Source organism: Ranitomeya variabilis, chromosome 5 (genome assembly GCF_051348905.1).
Source record: "Ranitomeya variabilis isolate aRanVar5 chromosome 5, aRanVar5.hap1, whole genome shotgun sequence".
In the NCBI taxonomy this organism is placed as follows: domain Eukaryota; kingdom Metazoa; phylum Chordata; class Amphibia; order Anura; family Dendrobatidae; genus Ranitomeya; species Ranitomeya variabilis.
This window is the reverse complement of record NC_135236.1, coordinates 179,107,798-179,132,788: the sequence shown is the minus strand read 5'-3', so window position 1 is coordinate 179,132,788 and position 24,991 is coordinate 179,107,798. Positions and strand designations below refer to the sequence as shown.

At 42.7% G+C, this 24,991-nt stretch overlaps 1 protein-coding gene across 2 annotated transcripts in view; it reads left to right on the top strand.

The window, feature by feature from the left end:
• CKMT1A (creatine kinase, mitochondrial 1A) overlaps nucleotides 1-19,403 on the top strand; it is a 65,214-nt gene extending 45,811 nt beyond the window's left edge. For both annotated transcript variants that reach the window (XM_077263581.1, XM_077263583.1), the window contains exons 5-10: nucleotides 76-297; nucleotides 4,970-5,055; nucleotides 9,002-9,125; nucleotides 18,311-18,445; nucleotides 18,609-18,734; nucleotides 19,063-19,403. In XM_077263581.1, coding sequence (XP_077119696.1) covers nucleotides 76-297; nucleotides 4,970-5,055; nucleotides 9,002-9,125; nucleotides 18,311-18,445; nucleotides 18,609-18,734; nucleotides 19,063-19,179 — 810 coding nt within the window. In that variant the 3' untranslated portion in view covers nucleotides 19,180-19,403. The remainder of the gene's footprint in view (nucleotides 1-75; nucleotides 298-4,969; nucleotides 5,056-9,001; nucleotides 9,126-18,310; nucleotides 18,446-18,608; nucleotides 18,735-19,062) is intronic.
• Nucleotides 19,404-24,991: the final 5,588 nt, after the last annotated feature.

The window sequence follows — 24,991 nt, the reverse complement described above, 5'->3', positions numbered from 1 at the left end:
TGATCGTGAATATTAGCATGGACTCATTTATGATACGTTTTGCAATTTTGTAACATGTTTTTTTATTTTTGGCAGATTAAAGCCGGCCATTTTGATGAACGTTATGTACTGTCATCTCGGGTTCGGACAGGAAGAAGTATCAGAGGTCTCAGCCTGCCCCCAGCATGCACTCGGGCAGAGAGGAGGGAGGTGGAGCGAGTGTCAGCTGATGCCCTCAGTGGTCTTTCTGGAGACCTGGCTGGACGATACTACAGACTAAGTGACATGACAGACAAAGAACAGCAGCAGCTAATAGATGTAAGAGGGAACATTTCTGAGCTAGGCGTATAGTGAGAGCCACTTTTAGGGTACATTCACACTGCCGATTTCTCCATATCCAAGAAAAACAGCCCATTTATTCAGATCAGACTGTGATCATCACAGTGGCATCAGTTTTCCTCAGACACGAAGGGAAAAAAAATCCTCCATTTCCTATATTCTGTCAGTCCGTGAAAATCAGATGGCGCGCGGACCTCATAGCACTTGCACAAGAAGATCAGTTGTGTGCACGAGCCCTTATAGAGAGAGCCAAGTCGCAGATAGCTGTGAATACAGCGTTCAAGCTCCGATTCATCATCACACTACACAATGTTTAACTATAATAATATAGTATGGTTCTCTATCTCATCCAGCAAAGTGAAGAATGAGTGTCTGAAACTGTTTTGAGAGCAGTATTTTGCATCAATATTTGTAAGTAAAAATCATCTGTGGGCCCCAAACCATTATAGGTACAAATCTTTCCCTTTCCTTTTTTTCTCTCCTATTTTTGGCTTAGGGTATATTCACGCTGAGTTAGGCCGGGGTCACACTAGACCGTAATACGGACGAGTGCTATGCGATAAAAAATCGCATAGCACTCGGCCCAATGTTAATCTATGGTGCAGCTCCCATCATCCGATATTTTCTCCACCGTATTCAGGATCCGAGTGAAATCGCAGCATGCTGCGATTGTCAACGTATCTCGGCCGAGACTCGCCAATGCAAGTCTATGGGTGCGAGAAAAAATCGGATTACACACGGACCATGTGTGTCCATTGCGAGAAATACGCACCGGTGTTAGAGAAAAGCCAGCAATTCAATTGCCGGCTTTTCATTTCTCCTTCCCAAACCCGACAGCATATGAGACATGGTTTACATACAGTAAACCATCTCATATCCCCTTTTTTTTTGCATATTCCACACTACTAATGTTAGTAGTGTGTATGTGCAAAATTTGGGCGCTGTAGCGTGTCAAATAAAGGGTTAAATTGCGCAAAAAATTGGCGTGGGCTCCTGCGCAATTTTCTCCGCCAGAGTGGTAAAGCCAGTGACTGAGGGCAGATATTAATAGCCTAGACAGGGTCCATGGTTATTGGCCCCCCCTGGCTACAAACATCTGTCCCCAGCCACCCCAGAAAAGGCACATCTGGAAGATGCGCCTATTCTGGCACTTGGCCACTCTCTTCCCACTCCCGTGTAGCGGTGGGATATGGGGTAATGAAGGGTTAATGTCACCTTGCTATTGTAAGGTGACATTAAGCCAGATTAATAATGGAGAGGCGCCAATTATGACACCTATCCATTATTAATCCAATTGTATGAAATGGTTAATAAAACACACACACATTATTAAAAATTATTTTAATGAAATAAACACACAGGTTGTTTTAATATTTTATTGCTCTCTCAATCCACCTGAAGACCCTCGCTTGGCAAAATAATAAACCCACAATATACATACCCTCTGATGAACTGTCAGGTCCCACGAAGTAAATCCATCTGAAGGGGTTAAATCAATTTACAGGTAGGAGCTGCGCTAAAGCACTCGCTCGTACCTGTAAACCCCGGGTGCTGAAAGGAAAGCTGGGTGATCTGTACTTACATTGAGTCGCGGTGAGGCGCCCTCTGGTGGATGTTCTCATGAACTGCAGCCTTGGAAAAGTTCCCACGCTCGAGTTCATGTGAGTTCATCCTACAGAGGGCGCCTCACCGCAACTCAAGGTAACTACAGATCATCCTGCTTTCCTTTCAGCACCCGGGGTTTACAGACACGAGCGAGTGCTTTAGCACAGCTCCTGCCTGTAAAATGATTTAACCCCTTCAGATGGATTTACTTCGTGGGACCTGACAGTTCATCAGAGGGTATGTATATTGCGGGTTTATTATTTTGCCAAGCGAGGGTCTTCAGGTGGATTGAGAGAGCAATAAAATATTAAAACAACCTGTGTGTTTATTTCATTAAAATAATTTTTAATAATGTGTGTGTGTTTTTTAACCCTTTCAGACAATTGGATTAATAATGGATAGGTGTCATAATTGACGCCTCTCCATTATTAACCTGGCTTAATGTCACCTTACAATAGCAAGGTGACATTAACCCTTCATTACCCCATATCCCACCGCTACACGGGAGTGGGAAGAGAGTGGCCAAGTGCCAGAATAGGCGCATCTTCCAGATGTGCCTTTTCTGGGGTGGCTGGGGACAGATGTTTGTAGCCGGGGGAGGGCCAATAACCATGGACCCTCTCTAGGCTATTAATATCTGCCCTCAGTCACTGGCTTTACCATTCTGGCGGAGAAAATTGCGCAGGAGCCCACGTCAATTTTTTCCGCCATTTAACCCTTTATTTTACAAGCTACAGCGCCCAAATTTTGCACATACACACTACTAACATTAGTAGTGTGGAATATGCAAAAAAAAGGGGATATGAGATGGTTTACTGTATGTAAACCATGTCTCATATTATGTCGGGTTTGTGAAGGAGAAATGAGAAGCCGGCAATTGAATTACCGGCTTTTCACATATATCGCGCTGAACTGAATATAAATACAGAATATATATATATATATATGTGTGTGTCTCAATGACATATACACTCACCGGCCACTTTATTAGGTACACCATGCTAGTAACGGGTTGGACCCCCTTTTGCCTTCAGAACTGCCTCAATTCTTCGTGGCATAGATTCAACAAGGTGCTGGAAGCATTCCTCAGAGATTTTGGTCCATATTGACATGATGGCATCACACAGTTGCCGCAGATTTGTCGGCTGCACATCCCAAAGATGCTCCATACAAGGCAGGATGGATCCATGCTTTCATGTTGTTTACGCCAAATTCTGACCCTACCATCCGAATGTCGCAGCAGAAATTGAGACTCATCAGACCAAGCAATGTTTTTCCAATCTTCTACTGTCCAATTTCGATGAGCTTGTACAAATTGTAGCCTCAGTTTCCTGTTCTTAGCTGAAAGGAGTGGTACCCGGTGTGGTCTTCTGCTGCTGTAGCCCATCTGCCTCAAAGTTCGACGCACTGTGCGTTCAGAGATGCTCTTAGGCCTACCTTGGTTGTAACGGGTGGCGATTTGAGTCACTGTTGCCTTTCTATCAGCTCGAACCAGTCTGCCCATTCTCCTCTGACCTCTGGCATCAACAAGGCATTTCCGCCCACAGAACTGCCGCTCACTGGATTTTTTTTCTTTTTCGGACCATTCTCTGTAAACCCTAGAGATGGTTGTGCGTGAAAATCCCAGTAGATCAGCAGTTTCTGAAATACTCAGACCAGCCCTTCTGGCACCAACAACCATGCCACGTTCAAAGGCACTCAAATCACCTTTCTTCCCCATACTGATGCTCGGTTTGAACTGCAGGAGATTGTCTTGACCATGTCTACATGCCTAAATGCACTGAGTTGCCGCCATGTGATTGGCTGATTAGAAATTAAGTGTTAACAAGAAGTTGGACAGGTGTACCTAATAAAGTGGCCGGTGAGTGTATATACATACTGTAGATATGTTTTAATGAACATTTGAGCACATAACATCCATTAGATGTCGGTTTTGCAAGCCTGCGAGAAAATCTCGGCATACGGATGCCATACGGATGTCACATGGATGTCAAATGGATCATTTGATGCGAGGAAATCGCATCCTCGCACTGCACACGGATCACTGTTTTGGAAACATTTGTGCGATTCTCGTCTGTGAAAAACGGACCGTTTTTTTATACGTTGTGTGTGTCCCCGGCCAAGGGTATATTCACGCTGAGTTATTTTATGTGGATCTTGAAACAGATGCATTTCAAAATCTACATAATAAAAACTCTTCAAATACTCTTTGGTTCTGCCAAAAAGCACATTAAAAACATTTCAAATCGTCTGACAACAAGATTCCCATATATTTAAATGAGAAACCGCGCCTATAATGCACATATCACATTTTTTCATGTGTTTTTAACATGTATTTGAAACAGCGTATCTATTCTTTGCTTTTATGTTTTCTGTTCATAATTCATGGCAAAACATGCGTTTCTGTTGCAATCTTATCTCAGTTTTTGTTGCATTGTTTATGAGGCTTTTGCAGCGGAAAAGCTAATAAAAAACACACCTTTTTGCTACCCCCATATTATAGTCAAAAACATATAAAATATATCATATTACAGTGTGTGACGCTACCCTGTGAATACTCTACAATGTGAATTTTTGAACAGATCCGCTTCAAAATCTAGGGCATATACTGTAACCCTGTGTAAACATGGCTTGAAGGCCAAGTTTCCACAATGAGTATTTAATGCCTTTTTTAACATTTTAACATTGCAAAGGTTAGAAGAAACTTTGTAGTTTATTTATCCATCCGCAAAAAGCATTGATGCCGCGTTAGAACGTGGCTGGCAGTAATGCACTGAAATAAACTAAAACAGAATAAACTAGATGTGGATAATAATTTACCTTTGCTGTCCTTAGGTGATATCCTGATCTGCAGAACCATTACCACCCCAGCAACACACAACATTCTGTAATGAATGGATGAGATCAATTACTTGATGTAATTTGTGTTTATAAAATACAGTTTTCTTTGGAATAATCTAACACTTAATTTTATCAGACAGTGACACAAAGCAGCTTTATTCTCTAGCTTTGTACAGGGTAAAAACTTCCTTTCCTCGTTCCCCAGGATCACTTCCTCTTTGACAAGCCTGTATCCCCGCTCCTTACAGCTGCAGGAATGGCGCGTGACTGGCCCGATGCCCGTGGAATCTGGTGAGACGTTGCTGTGTACACAACTATTTATCAGAACCTCGTGTTTATAACAGATCCTCTTTTGTTTTCAATGTCTCAGAGAGAATTTCCCTTCAACTGCAGAAGAAAGTTATACTGTGCTGGCAGGATAAGCTGCCCCTTTCTGTCCACCCCCTGCCAAGCGCAGGGCTTATGTTCTGCAGAAGGACAGCAGCTCTGCTTTATAAGCCAGCTGGCTCAGTCCGCACACTTGGTGTCCATTCCTTTGCCGCAGCGAAGTCCACGTGGATAAATACAGCTGCGGACTTCATTGCGAAAATGGTGGTTAGGCCCCATATGTGCCTTTTTGCACTGGACATTTCAAGCATAAATTCACATGCTGCAGATTCCCATCCATCTCACCAGTGAGATTACACTATGAGTATTCTCTGCAGTCAGCTCTTACAATCTCATACACAACACGCACTGGAAAATGCAGATTTTTCCTTCCAGAAAATCTGCTGCATTTGTCCCCTATGGGAACGCACCCTTATGTCTCAGTCAGTTTTTCTCATACAAGTGCTATCTGTGTTTTGCGCGGATAGCACACGTACCTTTAACAGTCTATGGCGCTGTTCACATGCCGAGTTTTTTCTTTGGAGTGAATGGTCATTGCATATTTATGGAGACATGTCCGATATTTATCCGAGTGCCAGATCAAAACCAGCAATGCGAGTCTATTGGCACATGAAAAAAATCGGAAAGGACAGGACCCAGATCTCATCCATGTGCTGTACATATCCCACCGACTGATAGGAGAAGGTGGAGAAACATTTTCCTCAGCTGTGAAAAAACTGATAAAACTCGGACCAATCTCTGATGACACACTGATAAAAATCACTGATGAAACTCAGTCTGCTTTTCTAATACGTGAATGAGGCCTGTGGTTGTGTGCACACGTCGCTTTTTTTTCACTGTTTTTCGCTATAAAAACGCTATAAAACCGCAAAAAAACGTTCACATTAAGCATCCTATTTAATAGAATGCAATCCGCATTTTTTGTGCACATGCTGCGTTGTTTACCTGAGCGGAAACACTTTCCATAAAAAAAGCAGCATGTTCAAAAATTTGCGGAATCGCGGGGATTCCGCACACCTAGGAATGCATTGATCTGCTTACTTCCCGCATGGGGCTATGTCCACCATGTGGGAAGTAAGCAGATCATGTGCGGTTGGTACCCAGGGTGGAGGAGAGGAGACTTTCCTCCACAGACTGGGCACCATATAATTAGTAAAAAAAAAAGAATTGAAATAAAAAATAGCGATATACTCACCTTCTGATGGCCCCGGAGTCTTCCCGCCTCTCAGCGGTGCACGCTACCACTTCCGTTTCCAGGGATGCTGTGTGTGAAGGACCTGCGGTGACGTTGCGTTCACGTGACCGTGACGTCATCACAGGTCCTGAACACAAAGCATATATAGGAACGGAAGCCGCCGCGTGCATCGCTGAGAGGCGGGAAGACTCCAGGGGCCATCTGTCATGTCAGACGCTGTTCAGACCAGGTCGTTCGACAGACAGCGGTAATTCCGCTTTTGACCACTATTTGCTCATTGGCGTCGGCTAGATTTTATCTAGCTGTTCCGGGATTAATTTACCTGATCCTCGGATTGGAAGCTGGGCCATGCCCATTGCCTTTAAATAGTTCTCCTGATCATTGGGCGTCGCCGATTATAGCTTCTGTCTTGTGCGTTGTTATCTCGGTCTGGAGTGGAGAGCTGGTTGTTGGAGATTCGTGGCTGGTGGTGTATTTTCCTTAGTCTTATTTACTCCTTCCTATATTTGTATTTATTTTGCCCTGCACATTTATAGTGTATTCCTGAGTGACTGCGGCGTGGTGTATATTTTCCTTTATCCTTGTCTGTGCTAACAGTGGGTATTGGTGTATTACCTCTTCACTGGGTGGTGGGCGGTTGGTTTCAGCCTCGGGTTGAAACAGGAGACAGGGCGAGGGTCGAGGCCTGGACATGCACACCATCAGTGTAAACTCCAGGTAGAGGGTCAGTCAGGATTTCCCTAGTCTGAGGGAAATTGCAGGGGCCCGGGTTATTAGCTCTCGCTCACCTAGTCTCCCCGTGACACCATCAGAAGGTGAGTATAACAATTTTTTTTATTTTTTTATTATTTTTAACATTATATCTTTTTACTATTGATGCTGCATAGGCAGCAGCAATAGTAAAAAGTTGGTCTCACATGGCAAACGCTATGTTTGACAAGCGTGACCAACCTGTCAATCAGTTTTCCAAGAGAGGCTACAGATCGCTTGGAAAACGCTAGCATTCTGCAAGCTAATTATGCTTGCAAAATGCTAGGAATATGCATGCCAATTCCGCATGCGATATACCCACGGCAGGAGTTGCAGAATTGCCGGGGAAATTTCCGCGGCAATTCTGCAACGTGTGCACTTAGCGGCTTAAGTTCACACAATGAGAATCTGGTGATTTTTAATCAATTAGATAATTAAGGTTACTTGCATTTTCAGTGCATTGTTTTAACAAGCATTTTTGTCCCTACTCCTTTATTTTAGAAACGTTCTGCTACTTTTGCTTTCATAAAACTTTTTGATAAAGTCATGTTCGCTTTTCATCCATTTTTACTGTGTTTCCACTGCAGAAACACAATGAAAACACACATGCATTTTTCTTACCTATGGATTTTTCTCATCACATTCAAGTCTATGGGGAAAATCATTGTAGCGCAGGTCAGTTTAAACAGAATAACAAAATGCTCAATGGTCATGAGATTTCTTCACTGGAACTGTAATACGCTGCTTGTTTTGTGCACAGAATGGACATAAGCGATTTTCACTAGTGTTTTATCAGCGTCAGTTTTTACCACCGAAGTTTCATCAGTTTTCTTTTTAAAAAAAAGATGGCGTTTTTATATGCTTCTATTAAACAGTTCATGAAAACAGACAGCAATTAGATGTCCTCTGAGTGCTGTCCAGTTTTTTTTCATAAACATAAGGATGAATGACCTCGGGGAGATCAAAACATCCAACACCGCGGAGACACCATCACGTGTTTCTCCGCGGCTTTTCTACATGCATTTGCATATTTCCCTTTATGGATAGGGGCAGTGTTCTGGATCACTGCGTTGAGAAACACGTGATGGTGTCTCCACGGTGTTGGATGTTTTGATCTCCCCGAGGTCATTCATCCTTATGTTTATAGCCTTTTCACTAGGCACTGCTCCTAATAGCCAGTTTCCTACTCCACACTGATGAGGGGCAAATACCCCGAAACAGCTGTCTGTGGATGGATACCATGTTTTGGCATAGGTGGTTTTCCTTTATTGGATGCTGCCCTTCCCGTGGTTGTTCCTTCCCGGTGAAAGACCTGGCTATTTATTGCTTGCGTTGAGAAACACGTGATGGTGTCTCCGCGGCTTTTCTACATGCAATTTTTTTTCATAGACCCAGAGACTTGCATTGGCGACTTTGATGCATGACTCAAATCAAAATCGGACATTCTCAGTGATTTTACCTTAGGGTACGTTCACATAGAATAAATCACGTCTTTTACTATAATTGCTCTGAAATCTTAGCAAAAGTTTTGCAAAACAAAACATTGTGGGAAAAATGGTCTCTGACTGCATTGTGTGAATGTAAGAAAGGTCCTATAGCAACGTGTGCAGAAAGCTATTAAGCCGCATGGTGTTTTGCTCCATGTGATGTCAAAAGCTGCCATTTTTTTTTGCTGGAACCACTATGTTTAGGGAATAATACATTTACATAAGGCATCCTACGGAGCATGAAATTAGAAACATATGTCAGTACAAGAAAACCTCATAGAAGGCTTTACTGTAGGTTCTTATTCTGGCTGAATATAACTGGAGGTTATATGGAGCTGTAATATATCATGAGGAAGCTAGTAATATATGTACAATATACATGTATTTATAGCATACAAAAACATTTCTATCCATACAGGCACAATAATGAGAAAACCTTCCTTATTTGGATCAATGAAGAAGATCATACCAGGGTTATCTCTATGGAAAAAGGAGGAAACATGAAAAGGGTCTTTGAGCGTTTCTGCAGGGGACTCAAAGAGGTAAGAGGAAATGGTAAATGAGCTGTAATTACAGGAATCACTGATGCCAGTGGTCTGGCAAGTAATTGCTGAAGTCACAGATTGACTGCAGTGGTAAATAAACACCAGGAGAATAGCTGGAGCTCTGGCAGGAAGAAGAGTTGAGTAAAGACCTTGTTCTATAACATTTGCATCTGGGTAACCCCATTAATGAAAGTACATCTGAGAAACCCAGTGATGGTATTCTCATCATTAATACATCTGTCTGCACACAATAAAGGAAACAAATACATATTCATGTAAGAGTGGGAAAACCTGTGTTTAAAACGTTGTCCAGCCCCTCAAGATAGTTTACGGAATTCTACAAAATAACAACTGATCTCAGCTTCTTGAGTGTCACTACTTCCTGTGTACCTGATGATCTTTTGTTCTGCCTGCCAGTGATGATGTGCACACATGGACATGTCATTACTGAAGCCAACCACTAGGTGCAGTAGATGACACTAGATCTAGTAGGCACCACTGAAGCCAAGAACTAAATGTAGAAAACACGACTGAGGACACAACTGAAGCCATTTACTAGATGTAGTACACACCACTGAGGACACCACTATAGCCACTCACTAGGTGCAGTAGACACCACTGAGGACACCACTGAAGCCAGCCTTTATATATAGGAAACATCACCGAGGTCAGCACTGATGTAGTAGACACCACTGAAGCCAAGTCACTAGATATAGTAGACATCACTGAGGTCACCACTGAAGCCAATCACTAGGTGCAGTAGACACCACTGAGCTCACCGCTAAAGCTAATCACTAGGTGCAGCAGACACCACTGAGGTCATTGCTGAAGCTAATCATTAGGTGCAGTAGACACCACTGAAGTAACCGTTGAAGACAATCACTAGGTGCAGTAGGCACCATTAAGGTCACCGCTGAAGCCAGTCACTAAGGTGCAGTAGACACCACTGAGGTCACCGCTGAAGACAATCACGAAGACAATCACTAGGTGTAATCTAATCACCAACGTCCAGATCATATAACTGGCACTTCCAAATGCATAATCACTAACTTCGGTCTAACCTAAGAGACAGCCGAAACGAAGAGATCCAGAGTAAAATTAAAATAAAGCTTTATTGAAAAAAGTTTCTATTCAATGCAATAGTGCACAAGCAGTAGTATACATCACTGAAAGCATGTACTGCGGGTTAATGAATACATAATCATATACTATCTGGTACAATACTGGCTGCCTAAGCATGCATACAGTACAACCGGTACAAATGTGTAATTGACCAGAAATTGTAATAATAATAATATCTACCTGTAGCAGACCCAGCGTCCCACCTCACCCCAATGCGCGTTTCGCAAACAGCTTCTTCCGGGGGCGACAACACTGAAGCCAGACGTTATACACTGCTCAAAAAAATGAGGGAACACTAAAATACCACATCCTAAATATCTCTGAATGAAGTGTTCCAGTTGCAGATTTTTATTCATTGCATAGTGGAATGTGTTCAGAACAATAAAACATTACAAATTATCAATGTAAATCAAAATTAATATCCCTTGGAGGTCTGGATTTGGAATGATACTCAAAATCAAAGTGGAAAATCAAATTACAGGCTGACCCAACTTCAGTGGAAATGCCTCATGACAAGGAAAGGATGCTATGTATTGTGTGGCCTCCATCTGCCTGTATGACCTCTCTACTGTACAGCGCCTGGGCATGATCCTGATGAGGCGGAGGATGGTCTCCTGATGGATCTCCTCCCAGACATGGAATAAAGCATCCGCCAACTCCTGGACAGTCTGTGGTGCAACGTGACATTGGTGGATGGAGCGAGACATGATGTCCCAGATGTGCTCAATCGGATTCAGGTCTGGGGAACGGGCGGGCCAGTCCATATCTTCAATGCCTTCATCTTGCAGGAACTGCTGACACACTCCAGCCACATGAGGTCTGGCATTGTCCTGCATTAGGAGAAACCCAGGGTCAACCGCACCAGCATATGGTCTCACAAGGAGTCTGAGGATCTCATCTCGGTACCTAATGGCAGTCAGGCTACCTCTGGCGAGCACATGGAGGGCTGTGCGTCCCTCCAAAGAAATGCCACCCCACACCATTACTGACTCACTGCCAAACTGGTCATGCTGAAGGATGTTGCAGGCAGCAGATTGCTCTCCACGGCATCTCCAGACTCTGTCACGTCTGTTACATGTGCTCAGTGTGAACCTGCTTTCATCTTTGAAGAGCACAGGGCGCCAGTGGCAAATTTGCCAATCCTGGTGTTCTGTGGTAAATGCCAAGCGTCCTGCACGGTGTTGGGCTGTGAGCACAACCCCCATCTGTGGACATCGGGCACTCAGACCATCCTCATGGAGTCGGTTTCTAACCGTTTGTGCAGACACATGCATATTTGTGGCCTGCTGGAGGTCATTTTGCAGGGCTCTGGCAGTGCTCCTCCTGTTCATCCTTGCACAAAGGCGGAGGTAGCGGTCCTGCTGCTGGGTTGTTGCCCTCCTATGGCCCCTTCCACATCTCCTGGTGTACTGGCCTTCCAATACAAAAATGTACAGCGCTCCACCCAGGTGTAGAAATCTTCAAGCAACGCTTTATTAAGCCATAGAATACACAGCGACGTTTCGACCAAAAACTGGTCTTTTTCAAGCATGCTTGAAAAAGACCAGTTTTTGGTCGAAACGTCGCTGTGTATTCTATGGCTTAATAAAGCATTGCTTGAAGATTTCTACACCTGGGTGGAGCGCTGTTCATTTTTGTATTGGATGGTCTTGGAATATCCAGGAAGGTTCCCTGGACGTGGAACGGGTGCCCCAGAGAAGTGAGTGCTGTCAGCCCCTCTGTACTCCTTCTGGTGTACTGGCCTGTCTCCTGGTAGCACCTCCAGCCTCCAGACACTACGCTGACAGACACAGCAAATCTTTTTGCCACAGCTCACATTGATGTGCCCTTCTGGATGAGCTGAGTCCGTTTCATGCTACCACGAGTGTGTAAGCACAATCAACATTCAACCATTTGTGCAGACACATGCATATTTGTGGCCTGCTGGAGGTCATTTTGCAGAGCTCTGGCAGTGCTCCTCCTGTTCATCCTTGCACAAAGGCGGAGGTAGCGGTCCTGCTGCTGGGTTGTTGCCCTCCTACGGCCACCTCCACATCTCCTGGTGTACTGGCCTGTCTCCTGGTAGCGCCTCCAGCCTCTGGACACTACGCTGACAGACACAGCAAACCTTTTTGCCACAGCTCACATTGATGTGCCCTTCTGGATGAGCTGAGTCCGTTTCATGCTACCATGAGTGTGAAAGCACAACCAACATTCAACCATTTGTGCAGACACATGCATATTTGTGGCCTGCTGGAGGTCATTTTGCAGAGCTCTGGCAGTGCTCCTCCTGTTCATCCTTGCACAAAGGCGGAGGTATCGGTCCTGCTGCTGGGTTGTTGCCCTTCTTCGACCCCCTCCACATCCTGGTGTACTGGCCTGTTCCCTGGTAGCGCCTTCAGCCTCTGGACACTATGCTGACAGACACAGCAAACCTTTTTGCCACAGCTCACATTGATGTGCCATCTTGGATGAGCTGAGTCCATTTCATGCTACCACGAGTGTGAAAGCACAACCAACATTCAACCATTTGTGCAGACACATGCATATATGTGGCCTGCTGGAGGTCATTTTGCAGAGCTCTGGCAGTGCTCCTCCTGTTCATCCTTGCACAAAGGCGGAGGTAGCGGTCCTGCTGCTGGGTTGTTGCCCTCCTACGGCCCCCTCCACATCTCCTGGTGTACTGGCCTATCTCCTGGTAGCGCCTCCAGCCTCTGGACACTACGCTGACAGACACAGCAAACCTTTTTGCCACAGCTCACATTGATGTGCCATCCTGGATAAGCGGAGTCCGTTTCATGCTACCACGAGTGTGAAAGCACAACCAACATTCAAAAGTGACCAAAACATCAGCCAGAAAGCATTGGTACTGGGGTGTGGTCTGTGGTCCCCAACTGCAGAACCATTCCTTTATTGAGGGTGTCTTGATAATTGCCAATAACTTCCATCTGTTGTCTATTCCATTTGCACAAAAGCATGTGAAATTGATTGTCAATCAGTGTTGCCTCCTAAGTGGACAGTTTGATTTAACAGAAGATTGATTTACTTGGAGTTATCTTCTGTTGTTTAAGTGTTCCCTTTATTTTTGAGCAGTGTATGTAGTAAACATCACCGAGGTTAGCAGTGATGTAGTAGATACCACTGAAGCCAAGTCACTAGATATAGTAGACATCACTGAGGTCACCACTGAAGCCAATCACTAGCTGCAGTAGACACCACTGATCCCGCCACTGAAACCAATCACTAGGTGCAGTAGACACCACTGAGGTAACTGCTGAAGAAAATCACTAGGTGCAGTAGATACTACACAGGTCACCGCTGAAGTCAATCACTAGGTGTAGTAAATACCACTGTGGTCAACACTGAAGCCAATCACTAGGTGCAGTAGACACAACTGAGACCATGGCTAAAACCAATCATTAGGTACAGTTGACACCACTGAGGTCACCACTGAAGCCAATCACTAGGTGCAGTAGATACCACAGAGGTCACTGCGGAAGCCAATCAATATGTGCAGTGGTCAGCACTGAGGTCACCGCTGAAGCCAATCACTAGGTGCAATAGAGACCAATGAAGTCACCGCTGAAGTTAATCACTAGTTGCAGTAGACACTACTGAGACCATGGTTGAAACCAATCACTAGGTGCTATTGACACCACTGAGGTCACCACTGAAGCTAATCACTAGGTATAATTGATACCACTGAGTTCACCGCTGAAGCTATTCATTAGGAGCAGTAAACACTACAGAGGTCACGGCAGAAGCCAATCACTAGGTGCAACAGACACCACTGAGGTAACTGCTGAAGCCAATCACTAGGTGCAGTAGATACCACTAAGGTCAACATTGAAGCCAATGACTAGATCCAATAGACACAACTGAGGTCACAGATGAAGCCAATCATTAGGTTGAGTAGACACCACTGAAGTAACCGCTGAACCTAATCGCTAGGGGCAGTAGACAGCAGTGAGGTCACAGCTGAAGCTTTTCACTAGGTGCAGTAGACACCACTGAGGTCACCGCTGAAACCAATGACTAGATTTCAGTGGACACCATTCAGCCCACCACTGAAACCAATCATTGGGTGCAGTAGACATCACTGGGGTAACCGCTGAAGCCAATCACTTGGTGCAGTAAACCGCACTAAGTTCACCGCTGAAGCTCATCATTAGCTGCAGTAGACACAACTGAGGTCACCGCTGAAGACAATCACTACGTGCAGTAGATACTACAGAGATCACCACTGAAGCCAAGCACTAGATACAGTAGATACTACAGAGGTCACTGCTAAATCTAATTACTAGGTGTAGTAAATACCACTGAGGTCAGCACTGAAGCCAATCACTAGGTGCAGTAGACACTAGTGATGAGCGAATATACTCGTTACTCGAGATTTCCCGAGCACACTCTGGTGACCTGCGAGTATTTTTTAGTGCTTGGAGATTTAGTTTTCATCTTTGCAGCTGAATGATTTACATCTGTTAGCCAGCACAAGTATATGTGAGGGTTGCCTGGTTGCTAGGGAATCCCCACATGTAATCAAGCTGGCTAAGAGATGTAAATCATTCAGCTGAGGTGAGGAAAACTAAATCTCCAAGTGCTAAAAAATACTCGTAGGTCACCCAAGCGTGCTCGGGAAATCTCGAGTAACGAGTTTATTCGCTTATCACTAGTAGACACCACTGAGGTCCCCTGTTGTGAATTCCGTTCTCAGGCTCCCTCCTGTGGTCATGAGTGGTACTGTGTGAGTTTGTTCTTGGGCTCCCTCTGGTGGCCTTTAGCGATATGGCTGGTCTTGGCTGGGCTCAGCTGTTTCATCTCCTGCTAGGCTGGGCCTATTTAACTCACCTGGACCTTTACTTGTCGCCTGCTGTCGGTGTGTTCAGTCCTGATCCTGTGCTCTCCTGAATATTCCTTGTGACCAGTCTCCTGCTATGAGAAGCTAAGTTTGCTTGTTCAGTTTCTCATTATTTCCTTGAAAACGTTTCTCATTATATTATGAGTTCAGCCCAGCTTGCTTTTATGTGATTTTTTTGCTTGCTGGTTAGTTCTGGGGTGCAGAGTGCGCCCCTCACATCGTGAGTCGGTGTGGGGGTTCTTGTATTCTCTGCGTGGTTTACTTTTGATAGCTTTTGTACTGAACGCACAGACACCTATCTATTATCTGCCTATCTAGTATTAGCGGGCCTCATTTGCTAAACCTGTTTCATCACTACGTTTGTGTTTTCCCCTTAACTCACCGTTATTATTTGTGGGGGGCTATCTAAAACTTTGGGGATATTTCTCTGAGGCAAGTGAGGTCTTTGCTTTCTCTCTAGGGGTAGTCAGTTTCTCAGGCTGTGACGAGGCGTCTAGGTTTTCAGGTAACGCTCCACAGCTGCCTTTAGTGTGTTTGGATAGGATCAGGATTGCGGTCAGTATAGCTTCCACATCCCCAGAACTTGTCCTATATATTCAGGGTATATGTGTCAGGTCAGTTTGAGATCCTACCACCAGGATCATAACAGTCCCCGCTGAAGCCAATCACTAGTAGCAGTAGATAACACTGAGGTCACTGCTGAAGCCTATCACTAGGTGCCGTAGACACCACTTTAGCCAATTACTAGGTGCAGTAGACGGCACTGAGGTCCCCACTCTTGCCAATTTTACAGCATTCTAAAGCTTTTGACAGTTTAAATATTTGATAATTCATTGAATAAGGTTCAAACTCTTTCAAATGTTATATAGTATTTTCATGAATAACCTGCTACATCCCTACTTGGCTTACTGGATACCTTTTGAAGTGGCCACTACATGCAATGAACTATATGTGAAAGTAAAAAAAAAGACATAGAAGGCTTGTGCTTTCAGACTCCATAAAGTCAATATACAGTGGGTACGGAAAGTATTCAGACCCCTTTAAATTTTTCACTCTTTGTTTCATTGCAGCCATTTGGTAAATTTAAATTCATTTTTTTCTCATTAATGTACACTCTGCAACCCATCTTGACTGGAAAATAAACAGAAATGTAGAAATTTTTGCAAATTTATTAGAAAAGAAAAACTGAAATATCACATGGTCATAAGTATTTAGACCCTTTGCTTAGTATTGAGTAGTAGCACTCTTTTGAGCTAGTACAACCATGAGTCTTCTTGAGAATGATGCAACAAGTTTTTCACACCTGGATTTGGGGATCCTCTGCCATTCTTCCTTGCAGAGCCTCTCCAGTTCTGTCAGTTTGGATGGTGAAAGTTGGTGGACAGCCATTTTCAGGTCTCTCCAGAGATGCTCAATTGGGTTTAGGTCAGTGCTCTGGCTGGGCCAGTCAAGAATGGTCACAGAGTTGTTCTGAAGCCACTCCTTTGTTATTTTAGCTGTGTGCTTAGGGTCATTGTCTTGTTGGAAGGTGAACCTTAGGCCAAGTCTGAGATCCAGAGCTCTCTGGAAGAGGTTTTCATGCAGGATATCTCTGTACTTGGCTGCATTCATGTTTCCCTCAATAACAACCAGTTGTTCTGTCCCTGCAGCTAAAAAAACACCCCCACAGCATGATGCCACCACCACCATGTTTCACTGTTGGGATTGTATTGGGCAGGTGGGGATCAGTGCCTGGTTTTCTCCAAACATAGTACTTAGAATTTTCACCAAAAAGGTCTATCTTTATCTCATCAGTCCAGAGAATCTTATTTCTCATAGTCTGGGAGTCCTTCATGTGTTTTTAGCAAATTCTATTTGGGCTTTCATATGTCTTGCACTGAGGAGAGACTTCTGTCGGGCCGCTCTGCCATAAAGGCCCACAGTGATCTTGGGGTTCTTCTTTACCTCTCTCACCAAGGCTCTACTCCCACAATTGCTCAGTTTGGCTGGACGGCCAAGTCTGGGAAGACTTCTGGTGGTCTCAAACTTCTTCTTGCAAAACATTCTACATTTCTTTTATTTCAGTCAAGATGGGGTGCAGAGTGTACATTAAGGAGAAAAAAAAATTAACTTTTTTGAATTTACCAAATGGCTGCAATGAAATAAAGAGTGAAAAATTTAAAGGGGTCTGAATACTTTCCGTATACACTGTTTATACAGTTGTGCTCAAAAGTTTACATACCCCTGCAGAATTTTTGTTCTCTTGGCCTTTTTTCCCATTTATTGCCAAATTACCGTGTTTTCTCTTTTTAAATCACAATGACAACTCAAAAATCCAAATGACCCTGATTAAAACTTCACATATCCTGGTTATTTTGGCCTGATAACATGCACAGAAGTTGACAAATGCGTTTGAATGGCTACTAAAGGTAACATCCTCACATGTGACCTGTTTGTTTGTAATCAGTGTGTGTATAAAAGCTGAGTGAGTTTCTGGGATCCAGACAGACTCTTGCATCTTTCATCCAGCCACTGATGTTTCTGGATTGTGAGTCATGAGGAAAGCAAAAGAATTGTCAATGGATCTATGGAAAAATTTTGTTGAACTGTATAAAACAGGAAAGTGATACAAAAAGATATCCAAGGCATTGATAAGGTCAGTCAGCAGCGTTCAAACTGTGATTAACAAATAGGAAATCAGGGGCTCTGTAAAAACAAAACTATGGTCAGGTAGACCAACAAAAATGTTGTCCACAACTGCCAGGAAAATTGTTCAGGATGCAAAGCAAAACCCATAAATAACATCAGCTGAAATACAGGACTCTTTGAAAACTAGTGGTGTGGATGTTTGAAGATGCACAATAAAGAGGCTCTTGAAGACAAATGGCCTGCATGGTCGAGTCACCAGAAGAAAGTCATTACTGCGCAAATGCCACAAAGTATCTCACCTACAATATGCAAAACAGCATGGAGACAAGCCTCAGAACTTCTGGAACAAGGTAATTTGGAGTGATGATGAGACCAAAATAGAACTTTTTGGCCACAACCATAAGCAAAGCAAGCAAAAATTCTGCCGGGTATATAAACTTTTGAGCACAACTGTGTATATACATATTTATATATTAGATTATAAAATGTGTAAAGGTTGTTCTGCAGATAATGCCCTATACTTAGTTCCGACATTCTAAAACTCTTTTCCTGGATGATTATATGCTCTAAGACATTGTAAATGGTTCATTTGTAGGTTGAAAGATTAATTCAGGAGAAAGGCTGGGAATTCATGTGGAATGAGAGGCTGGGCTATATCCTCACTTGTCCTTCTAATCTTGGCACAGGTCTACGTGCCGGAGTACACATTAATCTACCTCTACTGAGTAAGGTATGTTGGGTTTACACTACTTCCAAAGTAAAAGAGGATTTTTGGATGACAGATCGGTGGGAGTCATTCAGGCTGACCAAGGCGATTTTAGAATCAATAGGATCTTCATCCTGAGTTTCCATAATGTAGTGGTGAGGTGAGAAACCACTTGTTCTTTTTTTAGGATACTCGCTTCTCCAAGATTCTAGAGAATCTTCGTCTCCAAAAAAGAGGAACAGGAGGAGTGGATACAGCAGCTGTTGGAAGCACTTTCGATATCTCAAATCTAGACCGTTTGGGAAAATCTGAGGTAAAGTTCAGCAGCTTTAGATTGTGTAATTGCTGACATATTCCAAATTAAATTCCATTACCATTAAAATGACATCCTTTAAGGAACGGGAAGTTTCTGTTAATCCTAGATCCGAGTACTACGGAGTGATGGTAAAGAATGGTCTTTACCACAAAAGACCTGAAACATAAGGCCATCCAGCAGTTTAATCCTGCACATATTTGTAGTGTCACCTTTGGGTCACAATAAGCTTTGTTCAGAAAGCTGATTTGTGAGCCAAAAGTATCTCTCCAACCTACTTACTCTTACTAACTGGAGCCATTATCTAATCCCTATGTAATCCCTGCAGGTGGAACTAGTGCAGCTGGTCATTGATGGAGTGAACTATCTGGTTGACTGTGAGAAGAGACTAGAGAAAGGACAAGACATCCGTATTCCTGCTCCTGTGGTTCAGTTCAAGCATTAATGCAAAGCTCTTGTAAAGCAAGCTATGTGGCCTACAGTATCTGTATGCACCATTATTAATAAAGCACTAGTAGCTGGTACCTAGTGCGTTCATACATTGCTATCCTTCCACGCTGCTGCAGCAGAACATGCAGGCTACATGTGCGGCGGCCCTATCATGTTGTGAATGTTGATGCTTATGAACAGCATATTGTCATCAGCTAAATAAAGCTCATTGCTGTCCTATTAGGCCTGGATTTCTTTATTTTTTAAAATAAATCATTCGTGCACCGAAAAATGAATGTATTTGCATACAATACATTTGTTTTTGGTACTGTTCACATTTATGTTTAGGATTACATTATGGTTTCCATTTAAACAATATCTGGAGTAAATAGTAGAGATTTCAATTTTTAAGACCCTGGTCCAGCGTCCAGGTCAATAATCCATGGTCTCCAAACAAGCGTCCAGAGTGATTACAGACTTATCATTTTGGATCGGACAACCGATTTAAGTGTGCTTTCTCACATTACAAGGTGAGCATTGCCATGTCACCCCCATACCGCTGCTATCTGGCCCTCTTGCGCTTATTTGTCCCCTCAGCTTTCTCTCAAGTATACATTTTTTACATTAATTTTCCACTTGTCAGGATGCAAGTTTGAGCATAGTCTTAGATCCATCTGAAAATCTATAGCTGTGAACGGCAGTCACGACACTAATGAAATAGTGAAATGTTATTATTTATGCTCACATGTCATAGATGCAAATGTAAGAAACCTAACCCAACCTCAGATACATATTTCCATGTGCTGACAGAATAGACTGGAATCAATTCATTAATTTCAAAATGCCCAAAATGTAGGTCAGATAGCAACAAAATTGAAATTTTAAAAACCTTAGATAATGCAGATCTTCTTGGAAAAGGTTTAATTATAACGTTACAATTTAATCATTCAATGTTGGATAGAAATCTCTTCTTAGGGTATGATCACACAGAGTTTTTTTACATGGATTTTACTAACTGAACAATTCACATCTAAAAACCGCTTCTAAAAGATACATGGATTTAGGTGTGATTTTGTAAGAGTATGTGGTTTTTGGTGCTGTTTTCGTGTGTTTTTTTTATTTGCTTTTTCAGTGCAGGTTTTGATGCATTTTTAATTATAACATTGAGTGTACCAACACGGTTCGATTTTTGGCAAAAATAGCATAAAAAACTGTGATAAAAACTGGGCATGAAAAGAATTTGTGGCTTTTTAAACACATTAAAAAATGCCCCCCCCAAAAAGCTACATAAGCACTATCAAAAACTCCATGTCATATCTTTATTCTGTAAAAACAAGTCCTGCAGCAGCTAACATGTATAATATAAGGAAGAAGTAAGGATTAGTGATAAGCAAGTATACTCGTTGCTCGGGTTTTCCAGAGCTTGCGGGGGTGGTCTCCGAGTATTTGTCAGTGCTTGGAGATTTAGTTTTTGCTAGCCAGTCTGAATACATGTGGGGATTCCCTAGCAACCAGGCAACCTCCACATGTACTCAGGCTGGCTAGAAGCCATAAATCATGCAGCTGCGTCGACAAACACTAAATCTCACAAATCGCAGTCACAAATACTCGGAGACCACCCGAGCATTCTTGGGGAAACCCGAACAACGAGTACACTCGCGCATCACTAGAAAGGATGGATTCATACCTCATGGTGGTCTCTGATCAGTTTTCCGTTGGCAGCCTGTGTCTGAATATCCGAAAAAAAAGCATTCATATGTACGCCTGGAAGAGCCATTGACTCCAAAGAGGCAATGGAGTGCAAAATGTGAAACTTTGGACACTGATTTCCTTTCTGGGAGTCACCATCTTTTTAGACGGATGCAACAGCACATTCTGCACATTCCATCCTTGTATGACCTAAATATACTATGAAATCGCTGTCTGATATTCCAAAATATTATCTATAAAAGAGTAAGGCAAGCATCTTGCAAATTGTCCTTGGAAGCTACCATATTTTAATTTGTGCACAATTTGGGGTGTTGCTATTTTATTATATTCTGTATGCGAGTTTTTAGCTTTTTCATATTTTACTAAACCTGTGTGCAATTCCCGTGACACGATAAATGCTGCACTAATAACATAAGTGTTGAGGAGAGCCATAAGATCAAATACTTAATTAACCTCAACACCTAAGGTAATTGAGAGAAATAACCCATAACATGTATTGTTTAACCTTACATAAGTTTTCCTCAGACAAAGTAAGACACTTAAGATGGCTGCCATCTCCTATACCAGAGCCATGCGGTCTGGTATCCAAGACGAACAATGAAGACACTGAAGATGGCTGCCATTTCCTGTTTTATCAGACCATGCGGTCTGGTATCCAAGACGACGCCCACACTGATGACCTCATGGATCCACCCACAGCGACGCCCACTCTGATGACCTCACGGACCAACCCACTCTGATGACCTCATGGATCCGCCCATGGACTTGCTCATGCCCAACCCACTAACCAATGGAATACATCCGATCACTCCCATTTTAGAGCTAACCGAGCCCCCTTACAGGAGATATATAACATTGTGTTTTCACTAATAAAATCCCTTCTTGGAGCTGAGCCACACATTGATCAAGGAGAGTTACAGCTGACTGTGTCTGGTGTATTTCTTTAGTGCACATGATCAATATCCATTAGGCCAGGAGTAGGCAACTAGAGAATTGAACATTTATATTAATTGTTCAACCCTAATATAAGCAATTCACTGATTGTGAAGCGTTTCTGCTCAAAACCTCCTTTCTGTTTCTTTCCATTTGTTGTATGAGTGGCATTCCTTCATTGTCCGTCTTTCCCTGAGAACCTTGGCACTAGATCCTCCACCAGGAGCCCATACAAAAAGAATTGTTTCCAAAGGCTGTTGTTCCCGTTGATACAACAAATGTGTATATGCATTTCAGTCACACAAATTTTAGCTCACTACTGCACTAATTTCTTGAGACAGGACATCATCTATGGTACTTGGTAAATGTGTTATTGTGGATTAATGACCCCTCTGACCTGGAAGGGACAAGCCATCTGTGCCAGAGCAGGATTTTTAATAAGGGTCTGTTTCTCAAGGATTTAGCAGAGGACATCTATATGTTGTGTGTGTCCTCTTTGTGCTGGGAAAAGTGACAGTTACAGAAATAGGAATGTAGGCTGCATCATGCTAGCTTCAAACGTGTTTTGCTTTCTTAGAATTTTTTTCGATAAATTTAATAAAATGATGATTGCACTTTCTGATGTAAAAATAGAGCAAATTATGGCACAAGCCATATGTATGTCATCCCTGCATACTTGGGGTGAAAGGAAAACTTGTTGGAGCTTTTGCAATTCCTTTTACATACAGTTAAGTCCATATATATTTGGACAGAGACAACATTTTTCTAATTTTGGTTATAGACATTACCACAATGAATTTTAAACAAAACAATTCATATGCAGTTGAAGTTCAGACTTTCAGCTTTCATTTGAGGGTATCCACATTAAAATTGGATGAAAGGTTTAGGAGTTTTAGCTCCTTAACATGTGCCACCCTGTTTTTAAAGGGACCAAAAGTAATTGGACAATTGACTCCAAGGCTATTTCATGGACAGGTGTGGGCAATCCCTTCATTATGTCATTCTCAAGCAGATAAAAGGCCTGGAGTTGATTTGAAGTGTGGTGCTTGCATTTGGAAGGTTTTCCTGTGAAGTAAACGTGGTCAAAGGAGCTCTCCATGCAGGTGAAACAAGCCATCCTTAAGCTGTGAAAACAGAAAAAACCCATCCGAGAAATTGCTACAACATTAGGAGTGGCAAAATCTACAGTTTGGTACATCCTGAGAAAGAAAGAAAGCACTGGTGAACTCATCAATGCAAAAAGACCTGGGCGCCCACGGAAGACAACAGTGGTGGATGATCGCAGACCAATCTCCATGGTGAAGAGAAATCCCCTTCACAACAGCCAACCAAGTGAACAACACTCTCCAGGAGGTCGGCGTATCAATATCCAAATCTACCATAAAGAGAAGACTGTATGAAAGTAAATACAGAGGGTTCACTGCACGGTGCAAGCCACTCATAAGCATCAAGAATAAAAAAGCTAGACTGGACTTTGCTAAAAACATCTAAAAAAAAGCAAGCACAGTTCTGGAAGAACATTCTTTGGACAGATGAAACCAAGAACAACCTCTACCAGAATGATGAAAAGAGAAAAGTATGGCGACGGCATGGTACAGCTCATGATCCAAAGCATACCACATCATCTGTAAACCACGGCGGAGGCAGTGTGATGGCTTGAGCATGCATGGCTGCCAGTGGCACTGAGTCACTAGTGTTTATTGATGATGTGACACAGGACAGAAGCAGCCGAATGAATTCTGAGGTATTCAGAGACATACTGTGTGCTCAGATCTAGCCAAATGCAGCCAAACTGATTGGTCATCGTTTCATACTACAGATGGACAATGACCCAAAACATAAAGCCAAAGCAACCCAGGAGTTTATTAAAGCAAAGAAGTGGATTATTCTTGAATGGCCAAGTCAGTCACCTGATCTCAACCCAATTGAGCATGCATTTCACTTGTTGACTAAACTTCAGACAGAAAGGCCCACAAACAAACAGCAACTGAAAAACACCGCACTGAAGGCCTGGCAGAGCATCAAAAAGGAGGAAACAGCATCTGGTGATGTCCATGAGTTCAAGACTTCAGGCAGTCATTGCCAACAAAGGGTTTTCAACCAAGTACTAGAAATGAACATTTTATTTAAAATTATTTAATCTGTCCAATTACTTTTGGTCCCTTTAAAAACAGGGTGGCACATGTTAAGGAGCTGAAACTCCTAAACCCTTCATCCAAATTTAATGTGGATGCCCTCAAATGAAAGCTGAAAGTCTGAACTTCAACTGCATCTGAATTGTTTTGTTTAAAATTCATTGTGGTAATGTCTATAACCAAAATTAGAAAAATGTCTCTGTCCAAATATATATGGACTTAACTGTACATTTGGGTGGACTTACAAGAGTTTGCTGGAAATTAAGACCTTCTCTAAATACTGTATACCCCTGTTTGGCATAACCCTTGTTGGAGGGAATGTCTACATTTGGAGGGGTTTGGGAACTGGAAATAACAGGGTATGAAATATGTCTACTAATTATATGCAAGATAGTATTTCTGTTCATTTGAGTATTTGAACTAAAAGTTCAGTCTCAATAATTCTGAATTTTTTTAAGTATTTACAACTAACACTTTTAGAACTCAGGAAAATATCTTGAATCTCTCCTTCCCATCCACTAGGATAATCGATTTTGTGGTATATGATGAAAGCCTTTGGAGACCCCATGGCCTTAGTTAAAGATAGATGGGAGAGCGACGTGGGAAACATCTGTATGGAGGAGTAGGAAGATGTTCTCGATTTGATAGGGAAAATCTCAATTAACATGGCCCAGATATAGTCTCAATTATTTCTGGTGCACAGAGTTTACAGGACCCCCAAAGCATTATGTAAGATGGGCCTTGCAGGAGATAATGTCTGTCGGAGATGCAGGAAGGAAGGAGTGGACTTAATGCATATGTTTTGCTTGTGGGAAAATGGTGGACAATTAGTCAGAAAGTCTATGGCCTCCAAATTTCACTTAATTCTAAATATTGTATGTTATTGAGCTTTGCATCAGGTAGGTCCGTGTGTAATCCAGCTGGTCATAGCCAAAATATTTTTTTTTTTTTAAATTCGTTTATTGATTGCAGGATAAATCATACACACATTTGCTTGTATTCATCATTATCCATTAATTACAAAAAATTACCATACGTAGCCATGTCTAA